The sequence below is a fragment of the Mytilus galloprovincialis genome, chromosome 4 (genome assembly GCF_965363235.1).
Source record: "Mytilus galloprovincialis chromosome 4, xbMytGall1.hap1.1, whole genome shotgun sequence".
Classification (NCBI taxonomy): domain Eukaryota; kingdom Metazoa; phylum Mollusca; class Bivalvia; order Mytilida; family Mytilidae; genus Mytilus; species Mytilus galloprovincialis.
The window spans coordinates 91,999,417-92,023,321 of record NC_134841.1 but is presented as its reverse complement, the minus strand read 5'-3'; the positions used below and the strand labels follow the sequence as shown (position 1 = coordinate 92,023,321).

General features: G+C 32.6%; 1 protein-coding gene across 2 annotated transcripts in view; it reads right to left on the bottom strand.

Annotated features, from left to right (window-relative positions):
- Positions 1 to 23,905, bottom strand: part of LOC143073385 (uncharacterized) — a 27,721-nt gene extending 3,816 nt beyond the window's left edge. The window contains exons 1-5 of one of the 2 annotated variants that reach the window (XM_076248884.1): positions 23,745 to 23,905; positions 22,804 to 22,873; positions 15,548 to 15,676; positions 9,413 to 9,547; positions 2,863 to 3,072 (exon numbers count right to left, since the gene is read on the bottom strand). In XM_076248884.1, coding sequence (XP_076104999.1) covers positions 2,863 to 3,072; positions 9,413 to 9,547; positions 15,548 to 15,676; positions 22,804 to 22,873; positions 23,745 to 23,794 — 594 coding nt within the window. In that variant the 5' untranslated portion in view covers positions 23,795 to 23,905. The remainder of the gene's footprint in view (positions 1 to 2,862; positions 3,073 to 9,412; positions 9,548 to 15,547; positions 15,677 to 22,803; positions 22,874 to 23,744) is intronic. The other variant, XM_076248885.1, reaches the window with a different exon arrangement.

Here is a 23,905-nt window from a genome sequence, read left to right as displayed (position 1 = left end):
TATCAAAGTTGCAATTTGTCAAGGTATTGCAGCAACGTCACAATGTGTGAGAAGTAGTCATCATTAAGGGTTACAGTGTGTAAGAAATGATTTTAGCAACGTCACAATGTGTGAGAAGATTAGAAGATATTGTCAGCAACGTTGTATAGAAGGTGAGGACAAAAAGTAAAATCACAAAAATACTACGGAATTTACAACAAAAGTAGGCGTGTTATACACTATTGTGAAGATAAATCAATAAAGACAAGTTTTAGTGGGTTGACGGCTTAAAAATTGGCATACAGCGGAATTTCGCAATCGGATGACAGTTTTTCTAAAATGCGAGTTAAGTATACCTTGTGTCTTATTAAGGTATGTAGGAGTTTTTTATGAGACAAGTGCCGGTGAGTTTTACGCTAAAAACTACACAAAATTTACGACAAAAGAGACGATTTCTTATTCCTTATTGCAATTTTTCATTTCTTGGTCGGTGTTATTTTAACAGTATCCCAAATCTTTGGCTATGCATCTCGATAAATATTTAAACTGTATTATAGCCGACAATACCTAATTGGGTTTTCTCATTATTTGAAGGCCGTACTAACGGCTATATCTGCGTAAAACACATCCACGTCATTTTAATAATTGTCTCATTGGCAATCATACCACATCTCCTTATATTTTTATATTATTATGAAATTAAACCAATTCAACCCTGTTATTAGACCTTTGAATATACTTTTATTATATCAACAGACAGCCTTACAGTTTTACAATGGTTACTAATGGTGCACCCCTTCTGGTTGATTTGTTTTATTGTATTTGTATAAACATACCCTCTGCTCCATTGTATGGTGTTTAAATATTATCTCAATTGATACATTATGCTCGTGCATGTTCACACCATATACATACTTTATAAACAGGAATGTGTGCCTTACGCAGAAACTGATTCTACACAGTTGTGAGGTAGAGATTAAAAATGACAGCTCGTAAATTTTATGGACAGCATCACGAATTCATTTATCAATACGATGTGTCCTTGTTGAACTAACGAACGACATTTTACCACTTCTTAGATTGTGCCGTTTTAACATATTTGGAGTCTGTCTGCTAAGTACCGAAAGTGACCTTTCCCCGAAGATGACTGCCAGTTTTGCCGAGTGTGAATTTGCATTGCTATACCAAGGGGTACAATCAAAATCACGTGATGGATATACACACACCGGAAGTAACAGTCGAGCAGACCGCTTGAAAGGTAAGTAGTCGTATTTACTTGTTTATATCAATAAAATTTAATAAATAACGTAGTGCACCGAATGTAGGATACTATCTAGTTTTGAAATACACAATTATCCTTGCTGGAAAGCGTGCAGTTAATGCTAACACTTCGACACAGTTCCAAAATTTCACCGTCGAAGTGTTTGCAATAACTGCACGCTTTCTAGCAAAAACAATTGTGTATTTTAAAACTACATACTATCCGACATTCGGTGTGCCAACTTATTAATCAAAATTTAATTGATATAAACAAGAAAATTCAACTACTAACCTTTCAAGCGGCGAGTTCGACTGTAACTTCCGGTGTGTGTATATCCATCACGTGATTTTGATTGTACCCCTTGTATACGACGTTTCTCGGTTTTATACATCTAAAATTCATTTAGTTATTGTGTTTCTTTTGTGACTCCGATTGGATATTGTGTTATGTCTTATCGTTTGTAGTTTGAATTCTGTATTTTCGGTTCTTAAAGTAGTCTTTCAATATCGTCATAATCATGATAATTAATTGGACTAGTATTGTGAAAATAATTATGATTTTTTGGATCTCGTTCCATATAATTATGAATTTCAAGATTATATATACATGGATACATCACAAAAATATGTTACTCAGTGTTTGTGATGTATAAAGGCAACAGTAGTATACCGCTGTTCAAACTCATAAATCCATGGACAAAAAACAAAATCGGGGTAACAAACTAAAACTGAGGGAAACGCATAAATATAAGAGGAGAACAACGACACAACACTACAATGTAACTAACACACACAGAAACGGACCAAGCATCAGACAAAATCCCACGAGAATGTCCTATGCTGTCGTTAATGGAAGATGTATGTTGCTTTTCTGTGGTTTACATGTTGTAATGTACAATTATTATAGTTGTCATTTGAGCGATATTTTTCAACATTGCTAATAAGCGTGAGGTTTTACAAAATTGGCTAGACATAAAACAAGGTTCAACCCCCTTGTTTTCTTAAAATGTCCTTTCCTTGTAAGGCATATGGCAGTTGTTAGCAAAAATTTTCATGTACTAGTCTATGTTGGTGTTATTTTTGCACTTTAGTGTTACCGTTATTTCCTTGTTTTCAACTTATAGTTGATGTGTTTCCTTCGGTTTTAGTTTGTAACTTTGTTTTCTCTCAATCGATTTATTACCTTTAAACATCAGTATATACTACTGTCGCCTTTATTTAGACACACTTGTACCTGTTTCTAAGCCTTGTACAAATGACATTTATATTTCGAGACAATGTGTATGGTTATGCTATATTTGAAACGTCCAGTTAAAAATATGACATACCATAATTAGAAGACTTAGGACAAGAAAATAAATCAAAATTAATACAATATGTGGGTCCTGTAAAGTCAGTCAACCGGGAGGAATGGCGAAAGTTAAAAGAAAAATGAGGGTATGTTGAATATCGGTAGAAATTCTGCCTTGCTAGACCCATACTACGGAATCATCAATGAGTTGTTACAAGTGTTATCTAACATGCAGAAAAGGGTGGTATACGAGGAAATTAGCTATATTTTCATCAACATTAATCCACTGGGATAAGATCATAATATTTGGTTGTCATGACACAGCAACTTACCTCTTGATTTGGGCAAGTCTTCGACAGCAAACGATTAACATTTGAATGTAGCATCGATGGTGGGATTATCATATTTGGACGACATTTTTTTATGACATCAGGGCTGTAAGTGAGGTATGATAACTGATACATCGACTGACATGAGAACTTATAGTCTGGTGGTTTGAAACTCTGTTCCCCAACGCATGTGAATGGTTTTCTTCGTTTGACCTAAGAACGAAAATGTTGCTGTTATGTATGAATTATTGTTCATAAACTTGAAAGCCTTGAGGGCATACGATACAGTTTTGATCCCGTATTTACAATTTGATGAAAATTTCCATATAGGCTATTTTTTGCCTGACTAAATCAAATATGTAATATAAAATATACCTTCATGTGCTACTTTTTGAGTTCAATGAGGTCGAAATTTTATATATTTGTTCAAAATTCGGATTTGTTGCCTTATTTTCTCTTTCGAAAGAAAAACATAACTTTTTAGCTCACCTGACCTGAAACTCAAGTAAGCTTTTCTCATCACTTGGCGTCCGGCGTCCGTCGTCCGTAAACTTTTACAAAAATCTTCTCCTCTGAAACTACTGGGCCAAATTTAACCAAACTTGGCCACAATCATCCTTGTGGTATCTAGTTTAAAAAATGTGTCCGATGACCTGGCCATCAAACCAAGTTGGCCGTCATGGCTAAAAATAGAACACAGGGGTAAAATGCAGTTTTTGGCTTATAACTCAAAAACCAAAGCATTTAGAGCAAATCTTACAGAGGTAAAATTGATTGTCAGGTCAAGATCTATCTGTCCTGAAATTTTCAGATGAATCGGACAATCCGTTGTTGGGTTGCTGCCCCTGTATTGGTAATTTTAAGGAATTTTGCTGTTTGTGGTTATTATCTTGAATATTATTATAGATAGAGATAAACTGTAAACAGCAATAATGTTCAGCAAAGTAAGATTTACAAATAAGTTAACATGACTGAAATGGTCAGTTGACCCCTTAAAGAGTTATTGCTCTTTATAGTCAATTTTTAACCATTTTTCGTAAATCTTAGTAATCTTTTACAAAAATCTTCTCCTCTGAAACTACTTGGCCAAATTAAACCAAACTTGGCAACAATCATCTTTGGGGTATCTAGTTTAAAAAATGTGTCCGGTGACCCGGCCATAAAACCAACATGGCCGCTGTGGCTAAAAATAGAACATAAGGGTAAAATACAGTTTTTGGCTTATAACTCAAAAACCAAAGCATTTACAGCAAATCTGACGGGGTGTAATTGATTGTCATGTCAAGATATATCTGCCCTGAAATTTTCAGATGGATCGGACAACTGATTGTTGGGTTGCTGCCCCTGAATTGGTAATTTTAAGGAAATTTTGCAGTTTTTGGTTATTATCTTGAATACTATTATGTATAGAGATAAACTGTAAACTGCAATATTGTTCAGCAAAGTAAGATCTACAAATAAGTCAACATTACCAAAATTGTCAGAGAACTCCTTAAGGAGTTATTGTCCTTTATAGTCAATATTGAACAACTTTTCGTCATTTTTGTAACTTGTACAAAAATTTTCTTTTCTAAAACTATGGTCCAAATTTAACCAAACTTGGCCACAATCTATTCAGAAATAGCTCATATTTATCAAATGGTCATGAATTGAGAAAAAAGCGTAATTTTTTGCTGTATATTTATCAAAATGTTAAAAAATGCACTATTTACAGTTTTATAAAATATGGTCCACATAATCTCCCTGCAAAGTGAAACAAAATGTCGTTTTAAAAAATAGGCGTCCATGCACTCTTTTTCAAATTAAATCAGCTTGAATGATAAAAATCAGTCGAAAAATGCATCTTTTCCCGATGTGTCATAGTTTGACGTCGCGAAAATAACATTTTAGTACACGTGAGTAACGTCATTACCTCCCCTGTAACTGTTTCGTATGCCCTTAATATAATAATACACCCGAGGCAAATATTTTGATAGTACCATACAAATCACAGACGTGGGACAGACATATTTAATATACTGTCCTTTTTTGTTATTTATATATACATCCTATGGTCTCATTGATTAGTTTTATACTACAAGTACAACATTGTTTTACTGTGGTACAGTGTAGTTTTTATATCACAATAAACTGTCGAATCCAGACGAAAGAAATTGAAACATTTAGTGAAATGCTTAATGACTTTGTTCCGAGGTCCGAAGAGAATAGCAAACTTCAAAGGTAGTTACTACTTTTAGATATTTGGATGATATTTTGGCTCTTAATAATGACGAATTCAGTATGTATACTAAAGAAATTTATCCTGTTGAACTTACTTTAAATAAAGCTAATACTAACAATGACCACTGCCCTTTCCTCGATCTTGATATCTATATCATTAACGGAAAGCTTAATGCTAAAATTTATGATAAAAGATATGATTTCTCATATCCTATCGTTAATTATCCATTTTTAGATGGTGACGTCCCCTTGTCACCATCTTATGGTGTTTATATATCTCAACTTGTACGATTCGCTCGTGTATGTAACAATGTTTTAGATTTTAGAAATTTATGTATTACTGAAAAATTATTACACCAGGGTTTTCGATATCACAAACTAGTCAAAACATTTACTAAATTTTATAATTGGTATAAGGACATCATTCGTAAATATAGCTCAACATGCAGACTTCTTATGCGTTCAGGTATTTCACATCCAATATTTTATGGAAATATTCTTTATAAAGCAAAAATAATGTCAGTATTCACCTCAGAAGCTAACAAAAACTTGAAATAGACTTATTAAGAAGGGATGTAGTTACGATACTGTTGTCAGTTAAAGATTGCATATTTTGTCGTTAATATTGATTCACTTATGTGGTCTTTGCATCGGAACTAAACACATTCACAGTGTAGATAATATTCTGTACGCTATCCGGAAGTCGCGATTTTCGAAGCGATGATTTCCAACTGGCTAACAGGACGGTTTTGCCTACGGTAACTTTTCTCATCATTTGTTTACTCCTATATCTACAAAGTGCTTTGAACATCGTCAAGGTATATATAGCATCATAAATATGAGATACTGTAACAAAACACATGCATTAGAATATAAATATACGTGTGCATCACATCAACTTGGTCGAAAAAAGTGAAATCGATGGACAATTTTGCTCTCGTAGTATACAAAGCAAATAATCTTTTATTGCAAATATTTGCATCAGTTTACAGTTAAATATATACTGTTTCAATATTCTTTTCGTATTTAAGTAGAATATTCGTATTTCCCATAAAAAAAATGTTTTCCTTGAGGATCTAAAAATAAAATTACTGTACGATCAGTCTAGAACTGACTGTATTCTAGAAGCGATTTCAGATTTTTTGACTGTATGACCAGTCGTGATTTTGAAGAAAAAACAACAGCAATTTGAAGGTATAGACGTGTATATGTGATATTATGAACTATCCAGGGAACTATAACGTGCAATAACTTTCATCAGACAATACAAATATATTTCAGATGAGTTTTTGAGATGGTAAAATAATTGTATTTTTGTTCCATCAGTCTTATTTAAAATCAAATGCCTAAAAAGTAATACATGATTCGCTTGTGGACTTTGTAATAGTGTATCGTAACAGTTAACTGTTTATAGCTATTACATTTTTTAAAAAATTATTTACACCGTCCTCCGTTGACCAATTGATGATAACATAAATCAAGCTTGTCTTTTTTAAAATAACAACAAGAGGCTGTCACAACGACAGCAAACTGGATTTATCAATATTTATTTGTGTCCTGGCAATATCACAAGAACCATTACTGATGAATGGTGAAAGTGAAAATCGTCAATATCAAATTTGACCTCCATTTTTTCATCAGTATCAACATCTTAAAATTTGAAAAGCTTAGATTGAATGGTTCATGAGTAAATGCAATTACGTGAATGGAAACACCATTTTTCAATCTTTCAAGAACCATAACTCCTCAACGGTAAAAGTCAAAATCGTCATTATTGAACTTGACCTCTATTTTGTCATCAGTAACAACATATTAAAATTTGGAAAGCTTTGGTAAAACAGTTCATGCGTAAATGCACGGACACGACTGGAAACACCATTTTTCAATCTTTCAAGAACCATAACTCCTGAACGGTAAAAGTCAAAATCGTCATTATTGAACTTGACTTCCATTTTGTCATCAGTAACAACATATTAAAATTTGGGAAGCTTAGGTTGAACAGTTCATGCGTAAATGCACGGACACGACTGGAAACTCCATTTTTCAATCTTTCAAGAACCATAACTCCTGAACGGTAAAAGTCAAAATCGCCATTATTGAACTTGACCTTCATTTAGTTGTCAGTAACAACATATTAAAATTTTAAAAGCTTTAGTTGAACGGTTCATGAGTTAATGCACGGACAACATTTGATTGCCGCCCGCCCGCCCGACCGACCGCCCGCCCGCCGTACATCCCCAAATCAATAACCGACATTTTTGTCACAAAAATCCGGTTAAAAATTAGATAAAGACAGTTTTGCGTAGGGGGTTAATTCATGTGATATAATTTGTAAGTTTACAGAAATAGAAGGTCCATAATGCATTAATCGAGTAAAAATGGAGCAATTTCAGAAAACTTTAATGATTGGTTTAGGAGGTGTTGGAAATACCTGATAGGTGCCCCGTATAATGCAATGTTCAAGTCCGTATCTTATATAAAGTAACCCCACAAAAGATTTTTACTAAAATTCGAAATAGACGGTGCACAATACAGTCATTATCATTTATGATAAGGAATCCGAATAAAATTAATTAATAGTTATATCAATGACGGATTCAAATAAAGGGGATCCGGCAGTTTGAAACCCTTTTTTAACTATCAATGCATTTGTATGGGAACATATATTTGAAATCCCCTTTTCTTCTGGATTGAACCCCTCTCCATTTAAAAATGGCCGGAACCCCCAATGTATATAAAGTGGTTTATGAGGAGATGCGCGTACAAAACCGGCGAAACATATTGTACCGTTCCAACGGACGAACGGAAAGACGGATTTCTTTATCACTATAACCCCCAGCTTGACAAAGTGGTGTACAATTGAGTGTCAAAGAGACAGCTTTACATCTTAAACAAAGTGAAGAAACTGTGATCAATTGTAGGCTACAGTGCGACCTCGAATGTGTGTAAATACATGCATTTTTATATAACACTGACTAAATCTGTGTTTGTACAATTTTAAGTATAACGGAGGACATTTCTGAAACTTATATACTAGTATACATCAAACCTTCCTCTTATTTTAGCAACATTTAAACATCCTTATACTTAATTTAGAAAGTCGAGTACACCCTTTTAAGCTTAAAACTGTTTCATAAGTTTTCAGGATGTGAATGTATTGAAGTATATTTGTGTTATTTAGAAAAATGCCTCCTTCTAATGTATCGTAAATAACTTTGAAATCACCACTAGAATACAGTGACATTAAGACTGATCATACAGTTTTAAAATATACAAGCGAGACTGATCGTACAGTGAGAAATTCAAACAAGTGTAATTTTCTTATTTCTGGGTTCAAAGATCTGGTTGAAACTTTTACCACCACTTGAAATATACTTCATTTAGTTAATTAAGTCTGGTTTTTACGTTAATTTGTACACTAAGAGGATAAACAGATTGTTTTTAGGTTCGCCGACTGATTTTTCTGAGTGATGCACTTGAAAATCTCTTGATTAAGGCAAAGATACAAATAATGAATGTGCGGAATTTAATTCTAAACCATTTGAGAATATCGATGTCGGCTGAATTAATCATTAAGCAATGTACAGATGATCAACTTACCGTTTAATTCAGTATACCCATCAAATTTAAAATGTGATCCAAAAAGTTCTCGCTTCGAAAATCGCGACTTCCGGATAGCGTACAGAATAGTATCTACACTGTGACTTTATTATTAATAAACCAGTTGTTGGCATGACACGGGTTTTGTTCTTCTCATATATGTTATGATGGTATGATACTAAACCCCTCACGGGGAGGATTGTGCCGGATATTCATATGATAAAGACATAATTTTTCAATCAGTTTAATTGAAGTCTGGAGCTGGCATGTCAGTTAACTGCTAGTAGTCTGATGTTATTTATGTATTATTGTCATTTTAATTATTTTCTTTGGTTACATCTTCTGACATCAGACTCGGACTTCTCTTGAACTGAATTTTAATGTGCGTATTGTTATGCGTTTACTTTTCTGCATTGGCTAGAGGTATAGGGGGGGGGGGGGTGAAATCTCACAAACATGTTTAACCCCGCCGCATTTTTGCGCCAGTCCCAAGTCAGGAGCCTCAGGCGAGAATTTCTCGTTGCATTGAAGACCTGTTGGTGACCTTCTGCTGTTGTCTGCTCTATGGTCGGGTTGTTGTCTCTTTGCACATTCCCCATTTCCATTTTCAATTTTATTTGATGAGGGTGGGGAGACTTTCACAACAGTGTTTAGTGATAAGTTGAACCTTGCAATGTTAAGAGTACCTACCATTGTAACTGCTTGGTTTTTTTTTATTGAAAATTTAGTTTACCTCTTTAGGACAAAAATCTGAAGCATATGTAGTTTTTCTATATGTCTTTTCCCTAGTAGTTATCTCATCTTGTAGATATTTATATTGCTCATTTTCCTTTAGCTTCTTTTTCTCTTTTTTCTCTCGACCTGTCAACTGCAAACAAAAACGAATGTGTGATTAATTTTAATTTTGATTGGTAATTTGATTTTTTTTTATCTTAATACACAATTTTGCTATGTAACAAAGCATAACTGTGGCACCGTTAAAGTCCACAATTCCTCTAAAGTCCACAACAATTGTCCGCTAAAGTCCACAACGCCTTTAAAGTCCACAAACTTTCCGCTAAAGTCCACAACATGACCTCCGCTAAAGTCCACAAAAAAACACCGTTAAAGTCCACAATAACAAGTTACGCTAAAATCCACAAAAAAGCACCGTTAAAGTCCAAACATTTTTTTTTTATTATCAAAAGATCAATTTTCTGGTTTTTTTTTACACCCGATATTATAGATCTAATTAAAAGCATGGAATTTTGTTCTTAGAAAGTATATCTTGTCAGCATAAATTATATTTTTGATGAATGAAAAGGTTATAGTATTTGCTTTATCACCATAAATGTGATCTTTGTGTTGCGATTTTCTATCAATCAAACAGACAACATTTCTGAAAAGTTATCTAGCTATAATTATACTTTTTTTATTCTTTAGTAAACATTTGTTCATCCACTAGAAACTCCAACATAGCGTTCCCTTTATGTATATGCTAGACATAATTTGGAGCCTATATTTGACATTTTAATTTCCTTTGCAAATATCTATAAAACATAAGTAAGATTTCCATTCAGTGTTTGTTAGGCTCCACAGCAGCCAAAACGGTCTGTAAATCTCAAAAATAGACTCAGAACCATCATGTTCTTGTTTGAAATCAAAATAATGATAAAGAATACCACACATTCATGCATTTCGTGGTGCTCAGCAGATATAATGATAAAGAATACCACACATTCATGCATTTTGTGGTGCTCAGCAGATATAATGATAAAGAATACCACACATTCATGCATTTTGTGGTGCTCAGCAGATTTCCATCACTCATTAGTTTGAATGTTTGTTTTGTTTTAAAAATGGAAATTAAATTGGTTTCAGAATGAAAGATGAATTGAATAAATTAAACGCGGATGTGGTTCTGTATTGTGTATTATCCCTGATGAGTACAAGTATAAAAACAAAATATTTTCCAGACAATATGAATATTTGAACGTTATGCATATACCTGAACGTATGCTCGTATCGTATGAGTATACTCGTACGGTTTAGTACGAGGTCGGCCATACATGTGCATTTGTCAAATTCATCAAGAGTCAGAAAATGAAATAAAAACTTTAACTTAATTCAATAGTGACGATACATTTTTTAGCATGAAATTGAATTCAAATGTTCAAATTGCAATTAAATTTATTGGAAGTACATACATGTATATTTTGGAAGATAAGTTTTTAGAACATTTAGGAACGTTTCTTCAAAAACCGTCAAGCCAGTAAAATATAATGGTCAGAAGTATTTGTCATCTACAATATGTTGTTATATATATCATGAAAATCTACGATTTTTTTTCATAACAAATATTTAGGGACTATTTCATGTAAGATGTTAATCAAAATAAGTACCAATAGAAGCAGAACTCTCATAGGTTAATTTGTTTATGTGGTAATATATCTATTTGAAGCGTCAATTATCAATATCTGAATCAATTTCTGATGATATAACACAAAGCTAAAAAAAAAATGATTTGCACCAGGAGAAAAACAAAATTAACCGAAGAAAAGTATGACCAAATAAACAAATATATTTTCAGACAATTCTGCGCCTTTCAACAAATGGTTTGTGAAAATCCAACTGTAAATGCCGTCAAATGTTGTTTTTTTTGCATTCACTTGCCGATGTATTTGTGTGTTGAGAAATCCAGAAGTAATAAAATGTGTCTATGAGCATTGGAGGGTGTGGATATAGGATAAAGGCAGGGTGTGGATATAGAATAAAGGCGATAGGAACGTTTATCTTGCATTGAGCCCGAACATCAACAATTGTTGGACTATCCTATAGTCATAATGATTGATAAAACGTAAGTCACATCAAAGTTCACGGTATCGCTTTCAGAGTTAAATTTTCTTTCTTTATTCTATTTTAAAGATACTATTTTAGTATTTTGAAAAGGCTAAATGGAAGACTAGTATGAAGTTTTAAGCTGAAACTTTTACGAATTATATATCATCAAAGAATGTTTCTGTTCTTTTCAATACGATTTGATTGGTTACTGTAGAACAGATTTAGCGTTTTGTGAGTTTACACATATTAATCTTGTGAGTAATTTTACATGTGATTAAAACACTTTACCAAGATAAACAACTAGTGTATGTATATTTTTTAAGCCCCATTTATAGGCATTGGTTTTCTTGTTTGAATGGTTTTACACTTGTAATTTTGGGGGAACGTTATAGCTTGCTGTTAGGTGTGAGTCAAGGTTCCGTGTTGAAGGCCGTACCTTGACCTATAATGGTTCACTTTTATAAATTTTAACTTGAATGGAGAGGTGTCTCATTGGCACTCATACCACATCTTCCTATATCGATCAAATCAGGTTTTATTGTGACATTTTGGTAGAAACTCATTTAACGCATCGATATCCTATACTAATCGCTAAAAATATAATTTACAGCATAGAATATTTTCTTTTTTATTTAGAATTTATCATACTGGCTTCATTTTCCGTTCTGAAAATCATAACACATTAATTGTCGTTGTTTTCTATAACGAACACCGAAATTAATAACGTTAAACATTGGTTAAAAGTTTTGCGACAGGAGACCTTTGGGAATTCATAAATTTACTATAGTAGTTTTTTTGTTTAATAATATAAGTCAGATTGTTGCCTGAATGCCGTGCAAATTTTATAGATTAGGGGGCACCTTTGCTTTGTACATTAATTGTGTCAAACAGTGATTATATGCAAAGAATAAGAGAAAAAAAGTACTTGAAGAATGCAGTAATAATACCTAACGAATTTACAAACTTTTTAAAAATGATGTCCAAATTGGCCATCATCATCATAATACAAAGATCAAAATTAATGGAACAAAATCAAATACAGATACTGTACTTCTTTCATGTATCAAACTGATTAAAAAAAAATACTACCGAGAAGAAAGGCCAAAGCTTTGTAGTGTACTAACGGGATAAAAAGAACTAATAATATGTTTTAACAATAAAAAAAATGGTGTGGACTTTAACGGTGCTTTTTTGTGGACTTTAGCGGAACATGCCATTGTGGACTTTAACGGCGTTTTCTTGTGGACTTTAGCGGAGGTCATTTTGTGGACTTTAGCAGAAATTTGTTGTGGACTTTAGCGGTGTTTGTATCGTCTTTACAGAATTAACTTACTTGTTTGTAGTACTGTGGATTCGTCATTATTCGTTGGATACCAATTTTCGTGGGTTTTGTAGGTACAACTACAAGTGATCCACGAATTCAAATGTTCAACGAATCATGAATTATCAAAGGGTTTGTATGCAGAGATAAGTAAAAACACGAATTCAAATCGTTTTCAACATTTATGTTTGGCAACCCACTGCATTGAACGACCCGTTCTGTAAACTAACACTAAGAAATATTTTTTCTGTTAGAAAGAAATATTATTCTTCACCATGGAATTAAAGTTAAATAGAATTAATCAAATGTGCATGTCTCTTGAACGGCTGGTTATTATTAGTTATCTTGGTGTAATCAGGGGTGTACAGAATTTTACACCGTTGTTGAAAATTCATACACCCTGAGGCGCAGCCGAATGGGTGTATGAATTTTCAACAACGGTGTAAAATTCCGTACACCCCTGATTACACCAAGATAACGAATTTATTTCTTATGAACTATTCCTTTACTCATTTTGAAACCAGGATGTAAAATTGTAAAAATGGTAATGAAAAATATCCAGCGTAATATTTTTTCAATGTCCATGTTGCTGCACATTGTCAAATACTTTTTTACTTTATTTTTGGAAAAATTCAGAAATTTTTTGTGTTCTTTTGAGTTAAAAAAAAAACAAACAAAAAAAAACAAAATATTTTTTTAAAAATTTAAAAAAAAAAATGTTTTTTTAATTTCTTTAATTTTTTTTTAGCATGTTCTTATTATTATTTTTTTTTTTTATAAATTTTATTTTTTTTCTTTATTTTGGCAAATTTTGTATTTTGGCAAATTTTTTTGGCAAAATTTCATTTTTTTTTTAAATTTTGGCAAATTTTACTTATCCCCGGGTGAACAAGGGTGGGTGTTATTTACACCGGGGTTGTCAACCAATCAGATTGCAGTATTTTTGCTGCATAAGAAATAAAATCATTTATCATATACTTAGTAGTAAATACAGATAAATTGTATGTGTAATACAATCAATGGCAAGCGTGCTGTATCCGCCACCCGTGATGATATCGATATCAGGACGGTTGCAAAAGCTTTATCACACCTTTAATCTGTATGACGTCACGTCATCGATTGCAGTCACTGTTGCAAAGCTTTTGAAATCCCTAATCTGTATGACGTCATGTCAACCTATAATCTGTATGACGTCATTTCAAAACTCCTTATCTGTATGACATCATGTCACATAAAAAACATCTACTTGAGGTAAATGTATATAATAAAGTGTATATGATATGGCTTTTTCAATATCACACACCGTATCAACCCTCAACCAATATAATCCCTCGAGCAGAGCTCTTGGGATTATATTGGTGTCTCGGGTTGATACGGATGCGATATTGAAAAAGCCATATGATATTCTCTATTTATATAAGACCTATCAATTTGTTAACAAAAAGTTTTGCCACTCAATTCTCCATTATTTTCACTTAGTCGTTTGGTGGAAAATGCCTACATGTCAACTTCTATCTTTGTTTATGGTGTTCTTTTTTGATGAATAAGTTTAAGGAAGCTGGCTTGTCATGTTTTGGATTTTTTGTCTGATTTTCGGAATCATTTGGTTTTATCTATTTGAATGCCTTGAAAAAATTTGCCCGGTGACCCCTATTTTTCTTTTTGTAAATCTTTTACATGTATAATGATAAGCCATCTGTAAAAGTCTTATCAAATCTTAATTATTTTTTTAACAGTTTTTGAGAACTTAAACTTGCCAATGATAAAGCTGTGAAAAGTCAAGAGAGAATATTTTCCCGCCATAATTTCAATGGCTTATATCTCGAAAACAAGCACGGTGACCTATATATTTTTTGTTAGCTCTTCGGATTCCTTAATTAATCCCATATCAATATAAACTAGTGTTTTGAAAAGTTAATTATTCTGAAACTGAAAAGTGAACTCCCTTAAATAGCGTTTTAGATTTTGAAGTTATTTTGTCACCTTTTCCCAATGCTAAATATATTGGAAGGCATTATTTAGAGTAAATTTATAACTCTTCAGAAACAAAGTGCTTTTATTCATTCATTTAAGTCTAGTCTTTCTAACGGGCAGGATTGTGCCTGATATTCATTTGATGAAGACATAATCTTTCAATCAGTTTAATTGAAGTCTCGAGCTGGCATGTCAGTTAACTGCTAGTAGTTTGTTGTTATTTATGTATTATTGTCATTTTCTTTATTTTCTTTTGTTACATCTACTGACACCAGACTCGGACTTCTCTTGAACTGAATTTTAATGTGATTATTGTTATGCGTGTTTACCTTTCTACATTGGCTAGAGGTATAGGGGGAGGGTTGAGATCTCATAAACATGTTTAATCCTGTCGCATTTTTGTGCCTGTCCCAAGTCAGGAGCCTCTGGCTTTTGGCTTTGTTAGTCTTGTATCATTTTTAATTTTAGTTTTTTGTGTACAATTTGGAGTTAAGTATGGCGTTCATTACCACTGGGCTGGTATATATTATATTTGTTTGGGGGCCGGCTGATTGACGCCTCCGCGTGCGGGAGTTTCTCGCTGCATTGAAGACCTGTTGGTGAACTTCTGCTGTTGTTTGTTCTATGGTCGGGTTGTTGTCTCTTTGACACATTCCCCATTTCCATTCTCAATTCTATTTCTACTCCTGTTATTCATTTTAAAGGAAATAGAATTTGAAATAGTCTGTATTCTCTTCTGGTATGTATTATTACCGTAACCTTTGGTGGAGCATAGTCCATTTTGTAAGTTGTATCCGACTTCATTGTGGCTGCGACTTCATATTTATTGCTTTTTGGACGTATAGTTGTTCTTGGTTTCTGGAATGGCCATTTTCTGTAGACCTGTTTAATGAGAAAGCCTTGATTCAATATTTAAATTTATTATACTTCATTTTAAAATGCCATACTTTGATTGGGTAATACGAGGGTGTAAATTTACTCTATCACATGACTGAGCGGGTGACAATTTTTTTTAATGTCACCCTCTCGTCTAGACCAATCAAAATCGATAATTTAAAGGCATTGTTTGGTGAAATTTCAATTCATCAAGGTATTAAAGACAATGCTTAAGTTCTACGTTTTGGCTCAAATTCTATAATTTGACTGTCAAAATAAAAAAATAAAACATCTTGCTTCTATTCTGTTGATGTTTCTAATACCCGTAACGTTGTTATGTACATGACGTCATAAAAATACTTCTAAATAAATTCATCTGTAAAAGACAAAAATGATAGGACATTTAGTATAATAAATTAAATAACACATAGCTGAGAGGGTTGTAGAGCAGATTGGTAACCATTGAAAAAAAGCATTGATTGTCAACCTTGGCTTCTCTATTCAATTCTGTAAAATAAATCAGAAGGACCCTCCGACAATGGTATATAACTCTTTCAGTTGAAATAAATGTTCGACTAATTTTCTATCATTGTCATAGTTTTATTTGTGTTGTAGTTGTAATATGAAGGAAGTCGTCAGACTCAAAATCTAGAAAATAAATAAACGCACGTTTGACAACATTTGTTGTTGGCATTTTTGGTCTGAACTGGGTCCTAAGGGGTTTCTATTGCATTTTGAATTTAGCGGGTAATATAAATTAGTCATATAGCACAATATGTTTATGAAATTTTACAAATAACTTCGGTTGATCATTTTGGTCAGTTTATATAATAAGATTTGTTATAACTGCCTCCGAGACGACTATCCAGCAGAGACCGAATGCTATAGAAATTTAAAACAACTATATGTCACCGTACAGCCTTCAACATTAAGCAAAACCCATATACCGCCAAACAGCTTGAAAAGGTCCCGAAATGACAATTGTAAAACTATCCAAACGAATAAATACGGCCTGATTAATAATAAATGCAATAAACGAAATAACATACGATATGCCCAGCAACAAACAAATACTACGGATTTACAGGATCCTGACCTTAAGGCGAAGTGTACGTAATTGCACGCCTCTAGCGGAATACGGGATTAAAAACGTTCGTCGTTAGTTACGCAAGTTATCTCCCTTACTCCAAGAAAGGACACGCGAATAAGAAACTACTTTCTGCGGTCTATAATGAATCCAACAAGCACCCTTATGCTGTATTAAACCTAATAAAAATTATCTAAATAACTCCAATTAGAAATCACAGCATTCTGTACGTTGTTCTGTGTGCAGCCTGACTTAAAAACAATCTTTTTTTTTGTTTTAGATGCGTAGTAGAGGCATTTCGTGTGTATGATATCAACAGAAAGAAAAAAACGCCTCACAACAAAATTATAAACAAATAAACAAACAAACATGTAACAATTTTCTTCTATTGATATCAAATTAATTAAAATGAAACCCGAATTGACCCAACAATATCGTTTTAAAAAGCCGTAGTCTTGAACGGAAAACACAGCACTCAACGTAAAGTTTTATAATAGATTACAAATAATTAATGAAAGACGTGTGAATTTAATTGTTTAATTAAAAAGACGTTGAAATGTTCGTATTTTGTGCAATTGAAAATTTAAGGACATGATTTATATTCATATAAGAAATCAGACGATACCAAGAGAATAATTTGACTACTAGTGCAACGCTTGTACATGTTACAGGTCGGAAGAACAAAGACGGAAAACAAACAAAAAATAAACAAATTAGGCCCCAAAAATTATTCAGTAACTTAAAGGTTGTCTCACTCTAACATTTATCTTAAAAGTAAGTAAAAATTATGTCATTCAACTCCCAGTTTTCAACTTTTTCTACATGTGCAGAAAATAAAAAGGTGTCTTCTATTCCGTCCGCAATTTATGGGAAAACTAAATCTAAATTTAGAACCATATTGAAATTGAAAGTACACATGTAAGATAAAATATAACATGTAATTTCTTCTTTCACAAATTCCAATTTCGAAGAGATATATGGGTCATTTTCAAAAAATGTCGAATTTTGAAATTGAAAAAATTATTAAAAGTTACTTATTCAAACAACCCTCTACATAAGCAAATCATAACAAACAGTACTTTAAGAACAACATATTAAAAGATGCAATCTTAATGATGTCATACAAGAATATGTTGAAACATTTTTTGATCGGTGGTACATTATTTTGTCTATCCTGTTACCATTTTCAAAAGAAATTTTGGGTTATTAAGAAAAGGTTTAGATAAAATGTTAAGCTTGTTTTACGTAGACAATTAGATGGTTTTCAAGAGAATAAACTTCTATATATATTCATTCTGTAATATAATAGATTATTTGCCAATTTTCCAGGTTGTACTGAAAAATGCCTCTAAAAATTGGTTTTCAAAGGTTGTAAAAATTACCACCAGTAATGCAAGTCTAAGATAGCAATTTATATTGTTTGGCATTTTTTCACCCTTTCAAATAAACCCAACATCAAGTAAATCCCTCATAAGTTAGTTTACTTTTCTCTATATTTCATTGGTAACAGGAACGTACGTTTCTGATATATTACTATATAAAAGTCTATCCTGTTACCTTTTTGTCTATCCTGTTACCGATATCAGTATTGCACCTGCGAATGCTTGAATTGGGAAGATTAAGACGTTATAACCTTAAGATGACTTCAAACAACGAAATATTTCATTCGTTTTGCACCTATATGTTAAGGGCATCCGATACAGTTTCAAGGGAGTTAACTCTTGGCGCGACGTTAAGCGTTTGAATTCCCGCAAAACGTCACTTTTTGCGGGACGTAGTGTGTGTCATTTTCCGTAATAAGAAACGTAATGTGGAATTTCCATGCTCCAATTTCTGTTTCTCCCACATGCTAATTTCTACGCCATTAATATTAGTCAGTGCATTTGATTCTACCAGGATAACAGTCTAATAACATAATAAGAAATAAAACACATTACAGTCTGTTTCTTTGAGATCTTCAACAAATATCGTATAGTGAGCAATCTCAAGACGACTGACCCTTTTGGTGTTACTACTATCATGCATGTCAATTAAAATTTTATTATCATTCATCATCCACGATTTGGTCCGGATCCGATTTTTTATTACAGCACAGAAAACCAATGATATTTCAAAACTAATATGACCGAAAATGTATGTACACGAAGAAGTCAATTTCCTTTCTGAACAATTTATTCAATTTATTTAAGTAAAAAAAATAATGGTATGCCGCTAATACAAACAATGATACAACTTTTATAAAAGAACAAAGTTTCTATTTCCTCCACGTTGCACGTAGTTTATCTAACAAAAGGCAATATCAAACAATATGTTTATACACCCGTAAAAATTTTGACGAGACGTAAAATGGTATAAAAATGCCCGCGTCCGTCTGTCTGTCGTAAATATGGTACAGCATATTATCCTTAAACTGAACATTGTTGTTTTTTCAGTCATGATGGTCAAACGATCTGTATCATTTTTGGTGAACTTTATGAGTTACAGGACTTTGTAACTAGAACAGTTTTTTTTACAGTTCGCGCTGTATCTAGAAAACGTTTTATGACTATTGCTCAAAATTTTACACACTTCTTAGTTATATAATTCTGAAGAATTTGTATATACTTTTGAGAATGATTCAGAATTTGATTTTAGAGTTATTGAGTTTATGACAAAAGGGGATGGGGTTCACATGTCGCGCCGTATCTCTGAAACTATCTATAATTATTGCATAAAACTTCACATACTTTTTAGTTCAATTATTCTTAAGATCTGTATACTTTTTCGTGATGATTCTTTAATTCATTTCTGAGTTCTTGAATTTTTATTGAGCTTCAATTTGGGGATCATATAAAACATGTTGTGATATATAAACTTCCTATTGAGCAAGAATAATGAATGAGTCAGGATATACCTAGCATGACTTCCCGTACAACCCCCGTGTTATTTTAAAAACATGTATTATGTTGTGGTTTTTTTTCATAAGACGAAGGGCGTATCATGCGCTCGAAGCGCAGCTGTTTATTTTTTTCTTTGTTTTTTTTATAGATATATTAGATAAATGATGGAATGACAGAAAATACAATGCAATTTTCAATATAATTAATATTTCCAAATGACATAACTCTTTTAAAGAATAGTTGATATGCACTGATTTTCGAACGTGTCCATACGATATCAGTTTAATAGAAAGTTGGCAAGAATTATACACTAGAAAAATCTAATTAGCCAGAAGTCCGGAAGGACAGACAGGGGAATGGACATGCGGTATTTTATGTACGCGGTGTGGTGAAAAAAAAATAGTTATTTACCAATAAAATTACGCTATGAGAGAATGATTTTAATCGCAACTAATCGTAATATATCCAGTCCTCTCGCTATTAATTCAATCGTTTTTTTGCCAAATCAAAAATTTCAAAATTATAGTTTCTCTGTCTGGACAAAAGCATCCATTAGCAAATTGAAGATTCTCCTTTGTAAGATTTTGCTTCTGTTTTCTGACCACATAAAACAGAAGATGTGGTATAATTGCCAATTAGACAATTCTCAACAAGAGACAAACATGACACAGAAATTAACAACTATAGGTCACCGTACGGTCTTCAACAATGAGCAAAGCCCATACCGCATAGTCAGTTATAAAAGGTCCCGAAATGACAAGGTAAAACAACTTAAACGAGAAAAGTAACGGCATAATTTATGTGCTGCAATTTATGTACAAAAAAAGAAGTTCCGTTTGCAGGATAATGCTGAGTTCACACGTAATTCGCATTAGTTTAATTCGCATTCGAAATGTTTTACGTCCTAACGTAAATTCTAATTCAAATTGCAATGCGCGTCAAATTTGATTACTGTCCAAACGACGCTAACTTTTTTTAAAATTCGTATCAACAAAAACGGATTTTTTCAGTGATAAAAACGTGAATTAAAGGATATTAAGGAGTATGTGTAATGAAACAGCAGCCAACCAAACAAAACAAAACAAAGAACAACATCTAGAGGTCATCATACAGTATGAAATAATATACGAGTGTGTACAGTAAATGTACCTGTATGTCATGTTCTAAATTGCCGAGTCTTTAATTTTTGAAAGCCGTAAAAATTATCAACAGTCCGTAATAACTTTTTTTAGATGTTTCTCACTTAGACCACAAACACAGAGAGGTATTTTTTATTCACATGATTTTACTTCCGAAAACAATGTTACCAATTTATAGATAGTACTTTACAAGCAATATGTATACATCTGATGTCGCCGGTAATTTGAAGCGATAACGTCGAAATTGTCTGCCAGCGACGTCGTGCACTTTAGCGCTAACGTTGAGGTTACAAAGGGGTGACGCAATTTTTTGGGATAAATTGCGATTATCATGGAATCCAGCACGGTGACCTATATTTTTTATTTGAGATTTGGAGAAAGCATGACAAAATGCAGTTTATGCAGAAAAATGATAAAAATGACATTTTCAGAAACAGTTTTTTTCCATTTTTTTAGGTTTAGAAAAATACCACTTTGAGCATCTGGTCCGCAATTTCAAGCAAGACTTGAATAATTTTATAGTTATTCGTGTAGTGATTTATTTTTTTCCCTATTGTCACTTATCACAGCTTCAGATTGAACCCGATCTTAATAATTTACGACGAAGAATATCTGTTCCAAAAATTTTATAACATTGCATAATTTTTTTACAAAATTGCACAAATCCCCAATTTTCAGCCTCAATTTTCTCGAAAACAAGCACGGTGACCTATGTTTTATTTTGTGTTTTATTTTTTAACTCGCCAAGGCCTACAACATATTTCAAAATTATAAAAATGACATTATATCGAGAAACTGTATCGGATGCCCTTAAGATAAAAAAATTAACGACGTTTTTGTCTACAATTGTCTATGCTGTTACTGTAACCATAGCAACCATAGTAACAGGATAGACATAACAGGATAGACAAATTTCTTCGTTTTTGATTGCTGTTGTGAAATAACTACTCCCTTTGGTGAAGTGATTATGTTTTTCTATTGTGAATTTGGTTTCCAACACGTTATTGCACTTTTTACAAATATACTGTTGGTGTATTTAATCAAAATTGATGTAAGGCGAAGTGTACGTAATTAAACTATACAATGGATTTTTTAAAAATTTTACATGTAGATTCTTCTTGTAAAAATAAATCGGAAAATAAAATAAAAAAAGGGGGTAACCGTTTTCGTTTTTGAGATATGAACTGTTGAAGTTAACAGCATCATACACCAAAATTACAAAGGATATATAGGGAAAATCGTGAAATTCGGCAGGAATTGTTACATTTCCAAGATTTTCTATTATATTAGACAATCGATATTTTTTTTAATTTATGAGACGGGCGTATACAGTTAATGACAGCTAGTTCCGAGCCAATAACAATAAAGAAAAGGAGCATTATCTTAGACTAAAGCATCAATCAGTACTCATCAAAACAATCAATGGACTAAGTGTTTTATATGTCATCAACAGCAGAGAAAACATGACCTTGTGCAATGCCAAAATACGTGTATCAACGGATTGTAGAACCATCAATGTCTATCTATTATACGTTTTGAGATAATAACCAGAAATGCTGAAATTCGTCTTCAAAAGGAAAAAAAAACTCTTAGTACAAACATTTTTTTATTACTAGTTAGTAAGTTATTTTAAAGGTATATATATAAAATATAAAACACAAAAATTCCGGTGGTATACGTCTCTTTCTGTTTAAAAGTTGTTGTTTTTTCGGAAATGTATTGAAATATCTCTCAATTCAGTCATGAAGATACAATTTACTTGGCATATGTTGCGAGTATATAATTATATCAATATTGACTTTGTTTTAAAATTTCAAGGAAAAAACAGTGGAAGATGTCGTCTGTATCGTTAGCTGGGCTTTTATTACATGTAAAGACGTTTATTTATCAATGTTGGCTTTTGTTTTCGTTATTTTTTTTTACTTGCTTTCAGAAATGTACTCCGTTTTGCGTTCAGGTGCATTGCCACCTGATTGCTATACGAACCTGTGTATACTAGTGTATGACCATAAAGTAAATCAAACCTACCGCCTGGTATTCGGATACTCTGTCTATTTTCTTCGACTTAAAGTTCTTTGCTTCAAAATGAGGAATGCCCCTAAAAAAGACATTTATCTAAAGTCAGTTTAATTCATGAAATAATGAACGTGCATGATTCTGTTATCATATCATGGCACAATGCACGAGATCTGTTTAAAAAATATATGAATACTATAAATTATTTGTTAGTAAAATTTAGCTTTGTGTTTCTAACAGTCGTCGTGCATGTTTTTTTTTTAAATCACCGAATCTGTCTTTTATCTAGGTTTTAATTTGTAAAGTTGTATTTCTTGGTACAACATTTGGGGTACCCAAAACAAATATAAAAACAAGCCTGTAAAATTGGATAAAGAATGGTTTGATTATGATTGTAAATTTGCTCGCCAAAATTATCGCAAATTCAAAAGAAAATTTAAGAACAGTAGTTCTGAAAAAAATCGTCAAATTATGAAATCTTCGGAGAAACAATACAAAAAACTTTAGATAAAGCAATTATTGCACATAGAAAGGACATGGCAAAAAAAAATAACACATTGAGATCCAATGACTCAAAAGATTATTGGAAATTACTTAATAGTAGAAAAAAGAGAGACCAACCTGACGTCTCTATCAACAAAGTATTCGATTTTTTCAAAGCAATAACTGTTCATATTCTAAATTTCAGTTTCACATAAGAAAGTCTAAACAGTCAAAGAATTAAGATTGTATTCCAGACAAAAGGCTATTGGCGTTATCCTCAACTTGGAATGCTTGGAAAAATTTGAATTAACAACCAGTTGAAATTCATTTAATATATTAGTATTTCAACAAAAACTGTATGTACCAAGTCACAAATGATATCTGCACTGCAGCACATAGTGTTTCTCTTTTCCCCTCACTCTCTTAATCTCTCTGGAAAATAATCGACTAAGCTATATATATTTTTTTACCTTGGATTCTTCACTGGATCAACCACGACGATAATTTTAGAGCTGGACATTCCTCAGCGGTACGCGAAAAACGGACGTTGATTTTTTTCTCCTCCCTCACCCGCATTCACTTTGTTGAACTCCCTTCGTTACCGGCTCAACAATGTGACGTTAACGTCTTT